This window comes from Lemur catta, chromosome 18 (genome assembly GCF_020740605.2).
Source record: "Lemur catta isolate mLemCat1 chromosome 18, mLemCat1.pri, whole genome shotgun sequence".
Classification (NCBI taxonomy): domain Eukaryota; kingdom Metazoa; phylum Chordata; class Mammalia; order Primates; family Lemuridae; genus Lemur; species Lemur catta.
Window position 1 is genome coordinate 37,859,101 of NC_059145.1, and position 15,348 is coordinate 37,874,448.

General features: G+C 36.3%; 1 protein-coding gene across 1 annotated transcript in view; it reads right to left on the reverse strand.

The window, feature by feature from the left end:
* Window positions 1–15,348, reverse strand: part of DOCK3 (dedicator of cytokinesis 3) — a 351,565-nt gene that overhangs the window by 154,752 nt on the left and 181,465 nt on the right. Inside the window, exons 9-11 of the mRNA XM_045530466.1 lie at window positions 9,327–9,408; window positions 5,992–6,052; window positions 4,622–4,769 (exon numbers count right to left, since the gene is read on the reverse strand). Coding sequence (XP_045386422.1) covers window positions 4,622–4,769; window positions 5,992–6,052; window positions 9,327–9,408 — 291 coding nt within the window. The remainder of the gene's footprint in view (window positions 1–4,621; window positions 4,770–5,991; window positions 6,053–9,326; window positions 9,409–15,348) is intronic.

The window sequence follows — 15,348 nt, forward strand, 5'->3', positions numbered from 1 at the left end:
TTGTGAATGTTTCACAAGCAATGCAAAAGATATGTTCTGTTTGTTAGCTAAAAAATTTTGTTTAGAGCTGGGAGAACCATACAACCTGTAAGCTGGAATGCTCCTTTTACATCTGTTGTCCTGGCATCAATACCAGTCCTTTTGAGTATCACAACATTCTAGTTTAGACAAAAAATTATGCTTACCCTATTCATAGGTAGGAGAGCAAGCGGTTAAGATCATGGTCTCTTAACCAGGCTGCTTAGGCACATTCCTCACTCTATGCCTTCTTTCCTCACTGTAAATTACGCATAAACAAGAGATAATAACAGCTTATAGCAAGTACTCACTGAAGCTATTATCATCTGTTACATTAAACTTATTCAGATTCTCTCCTAAATCATTTCCATATTTATTTATTTTTGTCTTATCTGTCAAGAGGCATGTGAAAATATCTTTTACTATACTTTCGTCTTCTCTTTAGCTTTCTCATAAATTGGCTATAATAACTTGAAGTCAATATTTTTATATGCTTTAACGTCATCACAATTAGACCTTCACTATAAATTTCACCATGTACTGGTATAAAATGACTCTTCTATCCCTTTGAAATAAAAAATCGGCTTCCTGGAATAGGAGAGAGGTAGAAGCAGAGAAATTGTCAAGGATGTGAGGCTTTCGCTCTGCTTTTTCTACCCAGGTAAGATGTTGAGTTTGTTAAGGCTGGATTTGGTCAATGTTCCTTTAAACAGAAGTGCATGGAATGTTAGGAAAATTCCTTCAGCACAAGGGTGTAAACCCTGAATTTAATGGGTAGCAAACAGCAACCCTCTACTTCTGCGGTCTCCAACCCCCAGGCTGTGGACCAGTACTGGTCCACGGCCTGTTAGGGACTATGTGGTAGATGTCTGCCACCCCTCCCATCCCCTGTGGAAATATTGTCTTCCATGAAACTTAGGAATCGTGGGGGATGGGGGAGGGACAGCAGGAGGTGAGCAGCAAGCTAGCTAAGCTTCATCTGTATTTTACAGCCAGTCCCCATCGCTCCCATCACCACCTGAGCTCCGCCTCCATACCCCCAACAATTCCACCAATCCTGTCTGTGGAAAACATCGTCTGCCATGAAACTGGCCCCCGGTGCCAAAGAGGTTGAGGACCACTGCTCTACTTTGCAGAAACCAAGCAATCATGGGTTGGCCTGCAGGGATTCTGGGGCTGAAGGAGTGAGTGCTATCACACGCTATATCTATGCCAGCCTCTTGTCTTCCCATGAGATAATGTGTTTTTGGAGGATAAAATAAGAACTTAATTTAACCTTACAGTAGATGTATGTTCTCTTTCCATCAATCCCTGATACTCCTGACATATACATCCATTTTATACCTTTCACCTTATATTAATAATTATGCTTGCAGTATAATCACCAAATTAAAGTGTTGAATTTATTGTAAACATCACCTTAAAAGCAGCACAGTAAGTGGCTGTATCATGAGGCCTATAGGACAAATGAAAACACACATAAAAAAACATTGTGTTAAACCATTAAGTAAATATGCAATTGTGCCTTGAGATGAATTTCCAGTGTAAAAACATCATGAAGGATTCAAAGAGTTATGTATCAGAACCAACCTGATGGAAGTGAAAATAATGTTTGCCTTGGAAAACTGTTAGATGACTCAAAGTGGCTCTAGTGATGAGAAAGACTCGATGGCATGGCTGCATATGAAGAATTTGAATAAATATTTTCATGAAATGTGAGTAGGGAATAAGCAACACTTTTCAATTTTACATAATGTGTGATTGAATACATAATTTGTAATACATATTTTATATAATATGAAATATAACATATATTGTAACCAAAAGTATAAATTTAATATTTGAAATATTTATCTATTTTATTAGGGTTGCCCTAAAAATGTTTATTTGAACTTTTTTCATTAAGAAATTAGACAGCGGTCATCACATATCCACAGCCATCTTGTATTTGGTCACAGGTATTATTTATGGACACCACCTCCAATGTTTAGTTCCTGGCACTCATTTTCTTTTGTGTCCTAGGTTCCAGGAACAGCATGCCCTGTACCTGCTTGTGACCCTTTGTCCCTCTGGCCAAGAAGAAAAATATGATATATCAGACTGAAATATACATAGTGGTTATTTACTTGTGAATTTTAAGGTTTTTGACTCATTAGGAAGTGACCTAGTTTCTATGCTTCAGCTTCTTGTGAATTTCTTAAAAGGCTATGGTACTTTCCCATAAACACATTATATTAAACAACACTATAAAACAGAGTAGTGGGTTTGGCAGAGACAGAGAGGAGTTTGAATCTTCTCTGGTTAAAGGTGACTCTGAATAATTAAAGAAATGATACTGCAATTCATTGAATAAAATTGCACAAGAGGTGTTTTTTTTTTTTTTTTTTTTTGGAGACACAGTCTCACTCTGTTATCCAGGCTAGAGTGCCGTGGCATCAGCCTAGCTCACAGCAACCTCAAACTCCTGGGTTCAAGCGATCCTTCTGTCTCAGTCGCCCGAGTAGCTGGGACTACAGGCATGTGCCACCATGCCCAGCTAATTTTTTCTCTATATATATTTTTTTAGTTGTCCAGACAATTTCTTTCTATTTTTAGTAGAGATGGGGTCTCACTCTTGTTCAGGCTGGTCTCTAACTCCTGACCTTGAGTGATCCGCCCGCCTTGGCCTCCCAGAGTGCTAGGATTACAGGCGTGAGCCACCGCACCTGGCCCACAAGAGGTTTTTATCTTTGCAAAATCCTGTCCTAGCAAAGGCTAAAGCACTATCAATAGCAATTAGTAAATCCTTTAAGCTTCCAATTCAATCTAATCAACAAACACATTGCCTAAAACTTATTGGAAAATATTGCTTCTTCTGAGGGCTGGATTCACAGTGCTGGTATGGATTTAAATTACTAATCCTAGAATAATTCCACACTACACACAAAATCAATTTCACAAACATGCATTTGAGAGTCTGTCTGAAAGTCTGTCAATGTTTTCAAATGGAAAAATTATCCTACATTTTAATTCTATCAGTCCTTCAAAAGAAATATTTAAAAAAACTATCTTCTCTAGAAACATTTTTCTTTGGCTTTTTAGGTATATTAGATACAGCTCGTAGGAGGAGCTGAGAAAAAGGTGTACACAAATCCCACTTCTTGCAAAGTGACATGCTGGTACTGAAAGCTGTTGTTTTAGAAGCAATTAGGCCAATTAAGCCTGACAGCATGATTTCAGAAGGAATGCTGTGAAAGCCCTTATCAGCAATGAACATTTGCACTAAAACACAGAAAAGCTGATACATGCACAGAGATACAATTTTGGAGTGCTATCCATAAATCACTTGCCCTTGGAAGGGCAGTGGAGTAAGAAAATAATGATGATTTTAGGTTTCTGTTTAGTTCTTTTCAAAAGGAAGAAGGCATGTGAAGAAGCAGGTTCTACCATCTACCAATGAAGGGATTTGGTAAATGGAGAAAAGTCTGTAAGTCTGTAACTGATACACAAAAGGAGGAGAAAACCAGCCAAGGTTTTCTTTATAAATTACATTCCAAAGGAAGATCCTCATCCCATAAAGTATACAACTCTGAACAGATCAGAGTTGGAGGCAAAATAGGTAATAAGATTTGGGTTTGTATTTTGGAATTAATCAAATGTGGTTTATTATATAAAAGCCCAAATTAAGAGTAGTTGTGAATTAAGTTCATCTTATGCCCAAGTAAGACAGAACAACAGATAATGCAAAAAAAACTCTCCATATGATATTATGATGAAAATATTTAATATTGTGATTGACAGTATTTGATTTAATTTGGAAAAACAATGTTGGATTAAAACTAAAAGGTCAGATTTAAAAAAATTCTCACAGAAATACACTTGCTTTAGAAACTCACTAAATTTACCACTGATTATTTTTTAGCACTATTTATTATTTGTTTCTAAGTCTCCACCAGCAAAGACAGAATATATGCCTGAATTCTGTATTTCTTTTCATTATTCTGTTTTTTCTATTGCTTGCTTAGCAAAAGTCAGGAGGAGATGGACTACTTCTATAAGGCAGATCACTTGGCTGAATAACACTAAAAGTAATGCCATGCCCGGTTGGATGTGACTTATAGATCTGTGGTGGCAGAAATGAAGACTTATATCTCTCAGAAAAACAGGCTTTTCTTTAAAGATAGGGCAACTTGACTTGTGATCATTCTTTTAAGCAATCTTCATCACCAGCCAGCTTAGTTACAATAACTGGTAGATAAGTACTGACACAGGAGACTCTTTTATAGCTGAAGATACATGAGAAATTATATTGTTAGCTTTTCTGCAAATATATAATAAAGTTGGTTAATTCTGGAGAGAAAAGGAAATGTGTACTATTAGACTTTCACTTTAGGATAAAAGGTTCCAAACTCAGCTGTTTGGAATCACCTGGGAAACTTATTGAAAAAACATTGTCTGGGCCCCTCCCCAAACCTGAGATCAATCTCTGCATTTAAAAAAAAAATTCCCTATCCTACAATATGGTGATTCTGTGTCCACAAGGTTTGAGAACTGCTGCTCTTGATGGCAGTGGTGGGATGTCTTATGCTGCAAATCATTAATATTCCTGATGTCCATTACTCACGTGTAAACTTTAAGAACAAAATCCTTTTCTTCCTTTAATTCTGCGAGTGATTGTAGGACATCCAAGATGCTCAGGACTGCACAGCCATATGGTCGCCTGTAGTGCAGATGAGCAGGGCCCTTCTTTGAGTCATTCAGGAGCATCCGGCCTTGGACACAGCAGAAAACACCAGTTAGACTGAGAACTTCACTGTCTTCTCTAACATCTTTTGACTGTCATCCAAGGATGCCAGAGCTACAGGCACCTAAGAGATCCTCTATATTGGAAGACCACAGGGCTGAATGCAGTCATACAAGGATATTTATGTGGCAGAATACCAAACAGGCCTCTGGCAAAGGCTCTTTGCCTGCACACAATCAATCAATCATCCTTATTATCTACCTCTAAACCAACACCAATAGTCTATTTATTAATCACGTGAGGATAAAAGAGTGGTTTCATGAATTTCTTAGAAAAAGCAATGTGCTAATAAATTTAAATATGTCAGGCATATTAAGGATACAAAGTTCAGTATTTTAGCTGCCAGGTATAAACTATGTATGCACAGATGAGGAAGACACTGTGTTCTTTCAACCAAATTTTCCTGCAGAAGGTCCTCCTGAACCACTGTGGAAATGAAAGCAGTCTTGAGTAGACAGGTGCTTGCTTTGCCTGCTTATCAAAGCAGTGACTACAGTGGCAAGAAGACTTGCAAATGCTGGAATCTCAACAAATGCCTTAAGTATAGCAAAGTAGTTTCTCCACAGATAAAAAGAACGAAACCTATGAAGGAAGATTTGGGTAGCCATAGACCCAAAAGTTATGTCATAAACTTGAAATAAATCTGGGCAAACCCACCACAGAACAGTAGAAAAAAATAACTTTTTTTCATCTTTGGTGGGATAAAAGTGAGATGCCATCCATCTTCTGGAGTGACAACAACTTTAATTTTGTGAAAAATAGCACAGATACATAATTTTGGACTCAAACCACAAGAAAGGGCATTTACCACCTGTTAGGTTGGTACCCCTGGTAACCTGCTATAAGATCTCTGAACAAGAGGGTAGGTACAGAGGCAGGACATTGTGCTAAAGAGAATGTAAAAAAGCAGACCACTTGAAATAAAAAGTTTGGGTACAAAACCAAATGGGGAGCAGAAGGTTTCAAGTGACAAACCTGCCCCCCCAAAACAAAACAAAAAAGCATCCATTTATATCAAACCCAGCTATCACAGCAGCTGAGCTTAAGGTAGAGCTCCAACACAAGCTGGACTCCAGTCCTGAGACCTGAAATAACAGGTAAGATCTGTGGAGAAAACAAAGCTCATTCATAGGAGATACTTATCCCAAATTGGGCCAGTCTTAGTTATGAGAATGGATAAGGTGAAGTACCTATTCGGATCACGTGGGCAACTATATACAAATCTCTCTTCATATCTTTGCTGCTCAGATCCTAAGAAAAGAGAAAAAACAAGTAAATTTAGGCAAGGAATACACAGAAAATAATTAAAATTTCATTTCGAACCTCTAGCGGTTTGCTTTCAGTATATGTTATAGGTGGGGGAAGGGAGATTACAGCACACAGCAGTTTAGTGTTTATTAAAATTCCTGTAGTTAAAGTCTGGATATTTTGTATGCCTTTGGAAGTTAATTTTATTGACAATACTTTTCCAGATCTCATTTTGACCACCTAACAAATCAAACATCTACAAAAGTTCTCAAACAAATCTTCATGAGATTGCTCTATCCCATGTTTATTCTAGAATCACGTAAAAACATTTTGTAACAAAAGGAGTAAATGCTCAGTACAGAAAAATATGGGAAAACACCAAAAAGCTCATTAATGACTGAAATTCTAAAAGTTTATTCTCTAATTTATTTTTGTTTGTTTGTTTGTTTCAGACAGGTTCTTGCTCTGTTGCCTGGGCTAGAGTGCTCACTGCAACCTCATACTCCGTCTTAAGTGATCATCCTGCCTCAGCCTTCCAAGTAGCTGGGACTATAGTCGCACACCACCATGCTCGGCTAATTTTTTTTATTTTTTGTAGAGATGAGGTCTCACTATGTTGCCTAGGCTGGTCTCTAACTCCTGGTCTATTCTCTAGTTTAACATTGATTCATTGTCCACAAATGATTATTACATACTAGGTATGTTCCCTTTAAGACAGCAGGCCCCAACCTTTTTGGCACCAGGGACTGGTATCATGGAAGACAATTTCTCCATGGACTGAGGGTGGGGATGGAACTAAGTTACATTCCAAAGGAAGATCCTCATCCCATAAAGTATACAACTCTTATCAGAACAGAGTAGAAGGCAAAATAGGCAATAAGATTTGGGTTTATATTTTGAAATTAATCAAGTGTGATAGATTAAATTAATATAAAGGTCTATCTTCCTGCATTATCTCTCACACCTTTGTATATATAGGGATTGTTTATCATGAAAGTCGGCAGAATCCTCATTGTATTGGCCAGTCACATAAGTATAAAACAGCCCCTTCTTGGATAAAATTCTTCCTCCACAGGAAACTCTAAAATCTATTCAGATCAGAAAAAATAAGGATTCAAAGAGAACAGCATTGTGCCACAAATAATGTGACTGTAATGTGGCTCTGAAGTCAGCTGAGTAACCATGCAATCTGCTGTTTGTATGGTCCCCTTTTCCCTATTCCAAGGTAAGCTAACACCATAGTTGTGGCTACATTTTCTTGCATTTGCTCTGAGACTTTGTAGCACATATGCCAATCTGGAAAACTCCTTTATCTCATAGGAGGAACTCGAGTCTTAGAAAATGAGAAAACAGGTCAACCAAAGTTATTATTTTATAATAGTTTAAAGTAAAACATAACAATCCTGGCTAGGATAATCTTGTTCAGAAATCTTATGTACTTTTAAAAAATTCCTCAAATCATGTTTGGGCCTTTAAAAAAAAAAAAAAAACCATCCAGGTCTGTACTGCAAAGGGAATTATGGAAACCGTATATTTAGCAGCCTTGCCCCTTCCCATTGTGGCTGAACAAGAGCACATCCCAAGTGTTATGTGCATCTTTGATTTATAAAGTTGGAGCTACAGCTTTGGCCTCTAGGCCTACATGGATAATTAAAATACCAAATGAAATTTTTTATTTACTGTAATTACATTCAAATACCATCATAATTAAGTCCATTTTTCAAGAGACAAGGACTGTACTCATCATATTCAAGGATTCAAGGATATCATACACACATAGCTTTGTTCCCTCAAAACCAAAGAACAAGGTATCAACAAATTCTCTTGCTGCTTTACCAGATGGTATCAGAGAATCAGGATCTAGAAAAACCTCCTAAGGCTACTGAGACATTCTAGACAGGTGGGTCTCTTATCTCTTTTTAATTCTGTTTTAGAAAGGAGTTCCAATAAAACCACCTTGGTATTCACATACTCACTTCAGAAGCTCTCACCCAATAGTCTAACCTAAATCCCATTAACTACAATTTGAATTCTATCCTTTGTTCTTTTCCTATTAAAGAAAGTATATTGATCTTTCCAGACTAACCCAATTCAACTCCCTTGACCATCTTCATAGGTCGGCTTTTCCCTGATCTTTCTTCCTGCATTATCCCCTAAGCCTTGAATGCTAAGCTCTAAGATGGATAAAACATTATTTTGGCTTAGCCAGATTTATACATCTTTCTGTTTTATTGAAATGTTTCCAATAAAAGCTATCCCTGTAAAGGATTCTGCAATAACATCATTTGATGTTTTGAAAGATAAATTTGTAGTAAATGAACTAAAAAGTGAGGTGAACAAATGCAACTTTAACTTTCAAAGAAAGTCACATATCAGATGTCCAGATAAATCCCATTTGCATTTATGAGGCACACTATAAGGTTTAAGATATCTGACCACCATCCATCAATCAGTCAAATACAGGTCAGTGATACTGTCAGATTATCACATCTCCCCCCATACAATAGGTTTTGATATATCTCAGTATCAGTGAAACAGATCAAAGAATCCACAAAAGTCAAAACTGGTTTAAAATTGTGACACAGTTTTGCTTCCTTCTTCAGCAAATAAATTAACTCAATAAAGCTGGATAATTTAGTTTTTTAACTGGGTAAAAACAAATTAGTAAGTCGGAATCAACTTGAAGAATACACAAGTACAATGTGGTACTGTGAGGTTTAGAACTTTCTAATAAGCACATTACCAAGACTTTTCTGAGTTGATGGGTCTATGATTGCAGAGACTATGAACAACAGTACGGTTATTCAGGAAGAAACTAAAGTTCAGATCATAGCATGGAAAGATCTTCCATTTGGTATTTGGAAGACGACTATTTAGTTAGTTTCACTGTATGTGAACTCACTAACAAACTGCAAAGCTGTAAATTTTGTGGATGCCTTTAAAAGAAATTATACTTACACATCAGAGAAATTCCCAGTGGCCTTGGATAAGAATAGTAAGAAAGACTTTGTCACATTTTAAGTTCTATTATATGAAATAGCTTATACAATCTACATCAGTAAAAGGTACTTGATTATATTTCTTTAACAACAATTTAGTTTAAAACTGAAGCTAATTTCAGCTTTCTATAAATATTTCATTAAAATCTGGTAGAAACATAAATCAAGTCCTATTATCCCCAGTGTACACAGAAATGAGTTTCCAGGATGATAATATCTACATAACAGGTCCCTGGTTACAGTCAACAGCAAAGAAAGGAAAGAGAATTTGCACATACTGTAAAAAGGGCACACATTCGTTCTATCTTCTCTGGGTTCCTTGGCCCACCATTCTTGTTCAGTCTCACCAGAAATCGCTCACTGAAATGTAGGGCAGAAAGAGATAGAAATATGAGGAAGTGTGTGCTCCAGAACAAATAAAAAGGGCATATATAGAGAAATACTAAACACTTTAAGAACAGCTTGCAGTGACAAGACCAAATACACATGTTTAGTGAGGATACCCTATTTTTCCTGCCAAGCAACATGCAAATGATACTACAAACTGCCTCATAGGTATTGCTATTCACTTGCTGGTTGTGGCTGCATGTCTTATCTCTCTGAAGGTGTGAGCTCCCCAAGGGCAGTAGTGAGCACTGTATCTTATATTTCTCCCAAATATCTCCAAAGCACCTCACATGATGCTAAATTCATAACAAGTATATACATTTTTTGATGTGAGCACTCAGATCCTCATAAAAATATTATCATATTAAATCAAAAAGAAATCTACATTAACCAACGTACATCTTCCTATTAGGGCTTAAAAATGTTATAGCAACTTTTAAAAACTTGGGTGGAAATTCAAAGAGAAATGGTGTATTATAGCTAAAGCTGTATGAGAATTTAATAGAGCCACTAAATATTTAATTCCCCAAATAATATAGGTAATTCCTGAAGGAAATTACTGAACTAGAAAACCTATAAACAGTGTTTGCAACATTTGGAGAAATGTCTTCTTACTCTCTCATCTCTTTCCTGCCCCTTCCCAGAATCTCATTGCCATCTCTTCATCCTAAGGTTCACTATCAACTGTAACAGGAAAAATTAGCCATGGTGAAGAGAAAGCATGTGATTTTAAAATAAAGTTATTTCTTGTGCCCGTAGTCATGTATTCACTGAATGTATGTGGTATCAGTAAAAGGGCTGATGTTAAAATATTATGCTAGAATTATGATGTAGTATAACATCAACTGCATAGTTTGATTAGTTAGTTTCAAAACAAATGGATTCATTTGTTTATTTAGCCCATGAATAGTTATTAGGTTCTATGTACTAAGCATGTGAATACAAATGTGAACAAAATATATACGAATATATATATACAAGGTACTTTTTCTTCACAGAACTATGGTCCTGGTAGGCAGTTAGACATGCAGACATGAGTTTCAAAAGATTTGGGCCAGATATAAATTTGAGACTGAGAAGAAAAAAAGGGCTTTGGTCAGAATCCTGAGGGAGAATGATATTTAAGAAATAGGCAAAAGAAGAACTAGCAAAATAGACAGATGGGGCAAATAGAAAAACAGAAGAAAAATAAGAAGGATGGTGGGGTGCTGCCTTAGTTAGAGGAAGAGAGTATCTGAAAGAGGAGGCAGGGGTAAATATGGTCCAACGCCGTTGAGAGGGACATGAGACAAGGACAAAATTGTGTCCCACTTAATGTTAGAATAGAGATTACTGTTTATTCTGGCAAGAATTGTTTTAGTGGAATGGTAGAGAAAGATGCCAGTATAAGGAGGACGAGGTGAGGGAAGCACGAACAATGAGTCTTTAAAGAATGGTAGTAAAGAGGTGGAAGTGATGATTTTTAGTTAAATAGGCATGTGGAGCTGAGGAAGGTCTTTGTTAAAAGATGGGATAAGCCACATAAGCCAACTGATTTTCAATAAAGGTATCAACGTAATTCAATGAGGGAAGCACAGTAGTTTCAACAAATGGTGTTGAACAATTCATATGGAAAAAACTGAACCTTGACCCTTGCCTATAAAAAATTAACTCGAATGGGCCCCAGACCTAAATATAAGAACTAAAACTATAAAACAACAAGAAGAAAACTCAGGAAAAAATGAAAACAAGTACCTTGCATATCTTGTTCACAGTTGTGTTTCCATATTTAGCACATTGTAGAAAACTTGTTGTGCCCCGAGATTATAAAACAAATACCATAAATCACAATAAAATGATAAATTAGACTTTATTAAAATTAAAACTGTCTTCTCTTTGAAAGACACTGATACGAAAATGAAAGGACAAGCTACCATGCAGGAGAAAATATTTATAAAACATTCATCTAAGAAAGGGCTGTCCTGAGAATGTATAAAAAAACTCAACTGGATAGGAATAAGTAATTTAAAAATGGGCAGAAGATTTGAACAGACTATTCAAAGAATGTACAGAGATGGCAAATAAGTACAAAGAAAGCATATTAGTCATTAGAGAAATGCAAGTTACAAACAGTGAGATACCAATACATACCTACTAGAATAGCTAAAATTAAAGACTGAATATATACCAAAGGTTGGTGAGAATGTACAGCAACTAGAACTCTCATAAACTGTTGGTGAGAATGCAAAATGGTATAGCCACTTTGAAAAACAGCTTGGCAGTTTCTTACTAAATGGTCCAGTAATTTTACTCTTGGGTATTTATTTAGGAGAAATGAAAATACATGTCCACACAAAGACCTGTATGTAAATGTTTATAGCAACTTTATTCATAATAGCCAAAAAATTTAAAGAACCTGTGTCTATCAAAAGATAATTGAATCATCTATATAACAGAATACCATTTCACAATTAAAAAAAAAACTAGGGAGAGGTATAATAACGTGGATGAATCTCAAAAGCTTACTGAGTGAAAAAAGTCAATTGTGAAAGACCATATACTGAATATTTCCATTTATACTACATTCTGGAGAAGGTAAAACTATAGGGACAGAAATCAGATCAGGAGTTGCCAGGCTGTGCAAGGAGGGTAGGGACTGACTGAAGGTGCATGAGGGAACTTTTTGGGAGTGATAAAATGTTTTATTTCTTGATTGTAGTGGTGGTTTCACAACTATGCATTTGTCAAAACTTACTGAACTATGCATCAAAAAGGGTGAATTTGACTATATATTTAATATAAACTACATTCAACAAACCTGACTTCAAAAAAAAGATGGGATACACCTAAGAACATGTACACCTACTAGGACACTGCTTGTAGAAAGAGAATATTGAAGACATAGGAAATGACTGGTAAATGAAAATCCATGAGGAGGTAAAAACTGACAGAATCCAGTAGAGTGACGGAGGAAACAATAGATTTAGATACAAATAAGTTTGTAATTTTAGTAATAGAAAGTTGGGGATTATCAAAGAAACAGAAAATAAGAACAGCAAAGTACAGTTTTGAAAAAAAGACATCCAAAACATCAGAAAAAATTCTCAAGACCATTTGAGAAAAAATGAAATGAAATAAAATAGAAAAGATCATTGTGACATAGACAAGTGGAAAACTGGCAAAAAAGGGACAGTTAGTCAAGTCAATTCTCTCTCCAAAGTATATCTTCAATTTTTATAAAGGTCTCCATCTCCTTCATTTCCATTAATCCAGGCCAACACTGGATTCTAGTTTGGATTATTACAATAGCTTCCCAGCTGGTATCTCTACTTCCCTTTTTGCTTCTCTAAAACCCATTCTTTGGAGAGACAGATCCTTTTAAAAAAGCAATCAGATCATATCTTTTCCCATCTTAGAAACTTTCATGTGATCAATTTGGTCAATGGTTTTTTACAAGGGTGTCAAGACAATTCAATGGAGGAAAAATAGTATTTCAACAAATGATATGGGGCAACTGGATATCCACATGAAAAAGAACAAAGCTGGACCTTTATTTTACACCATATATAAAAATTAACTAAAAATGAATCAATCATAGACCTAAATGTAAGAGTTAAAACCAACTTTTTTTTTTTTTGGTAGAGACAGGGTCTTGCTGTGTTGCCCAGGCTGGAGTGCAGTGTCACAATCATAGCTCACTACAACCTCAAACTCTTGGGTTCAAGCAATCTTTCTGCCTCAGCCTCCTTAGTAGCTGGGACTACAAGCACATTCCACTATGCCCAGCTCCTTTTTTTTTTTTTTTTTTTTAAGACAGGTTCTCACTACATTGCCCAGGCTGGTCTCAAACTCCTGGCCTCAAGCAATCCTGCCTCAGCCTCCTGAGTAGCTGGGATTATAGGCATGAACCACTGTACCCAGCAAAACTACAAAACTCTCATAAGAAAACATTGGCATAAATCTTCATGACCTTGGATTATACAATGGTTTCTTAGGACAACACAAGTACAAGCAACAAAAGAAAAAAAAATAGGTAAGTAGGACTTCATAAAATTTAGAACTTTCATGCTTCCAGACACCATCAGTAAAGTGACAGACAAGCTACAGAATGGGAGAAAATATTTACAAATCACGTATCTGATAAGGAACTTGTACCTAGAATATAGAAAGAACTCTTAAAATTCCATAACAAAAAGACAACCCAATTCAAAAATGGGCAAAGGACTTGAATAGATGTTTCTCCAAAGAAAATACACAAATGGCCAATAAACACACGAAAAGATGTTTAACATAATTACACATCAGGAAACTGCAAATCAAAACCACAATGAGGGTACCACTTCACACCAACTAGAATGATTTTATTCAAAAAAACAAATAATCACAAGTGTTGACAAGAAGGTGGAGAAACTGGAAACATCATACACTGCTGATGGGAAAGTAAAATGGTATAGCTACTTTGGAAAACAACCTGAAAATTCCTCGAAATGTTATACATAGTTACTATATGACCTAGAAATTCTACTACTAGGTATATATCCAAGAGAAATGAAAACATCTGGTCACACAAAAACTTGTACATGACTGTTCATAGCAGCATTATTAATAATAGCTAGAAGGTGAAAACAACCAAAATATCCATTGATGAATAGATGGGTAAATAAAATGTGGATATATCCATATATGAAATATTATTCAGCCATAAAAGGAATGAAGTTCTGATGCACGCTAAAACATAGATGAACCCTGAAAACATTAGGCTAAGTGTAACAGGAACCAGTCACAAAAGATCCTGTATCATATTATTCCATTTTCATAAAATGCCTAGAATAGGCAAATCTATAGAGACAAAAATTTTGTTAGTGGTTGCTTAGGGGTAGGGGTTTGGAGGAAATGAGGTGACTATTCAATGGTATGGAATTTCTTTTTGGGGTGATGAGACTGTTCTAAGATGGATTGTGGTAATGATTACACAACTCTAACATACTAAAAGCCACTGAATTGTATGTGCTCTTTCAATGGGTGAATTCTATGGGTTGTGAATTATTAATGTATTTTATAAAGCTGTTGAAGAAAACAACAAACCTTTTCATGGCTCACTCTTACTGTCAAATATAACATGTAAACTTCTCTCCGTGCAAGGCTTTGTGTGGAACAGTCCACTCAGCTTAAGTTTTCAGCTCCATCCCATCTCACACAAGCCTTTCTTGCTTACTACTCTCCACACACACATACTGGTTTCATAGATACAAGTTTCTTGAACATGCCAGGCTCATTCTTGCCTTAGGACCTTTGTGCATGCTATTGTCTCTGACTGGAACACTGTTCTTTCAGCCTAACTGGTTGGCTCATTGCCATTCTTCAGGTCTTAGCCCAAATGCCAGTTTCCCAAAGAAGCCAACCCTGATGATGCTGGCAAGAGCAGTACTCCTTTTTCCCTCCCTATTACTTATTCTCTTCTTTAAAGCAAGTGGCACAAACTATTATCTTTTTTTACTTACTCTTTTTCTCTTATAGAAGAGAATAAGCTTTCTAAGGGCAACGGCATTTGTTCACTGCTGTATCTCCAGTTCATCCAAGAGCCTGACCTATAGAAATGCTCAATAAATGTTGAATGAACAAAGGTGGAAATTTCCTGAAGAAATTCTGTGTGGTATGTGGAAGCTTGCTGATGAAGGTCACCATAAAAATAGACTGGTAGTATCAGCAGCATACTATGCAGAAACATCCACGAGCCAATAGGGAACAAATAAGATAGCACAAATCAACCTTCTAACTTGGTGACCAAGGACCAAGAAGCATCAAGTATGTTGTGATAAACACAGTCTCCCAGCTGCTCACTAAAATCCATGTTTTTGTTTTGTCCTGGGTACACAACTAGACTATACTTCTTAGCCCCTTTTTCAGTTGAGTGTGGCCATGTGACTGAATTCT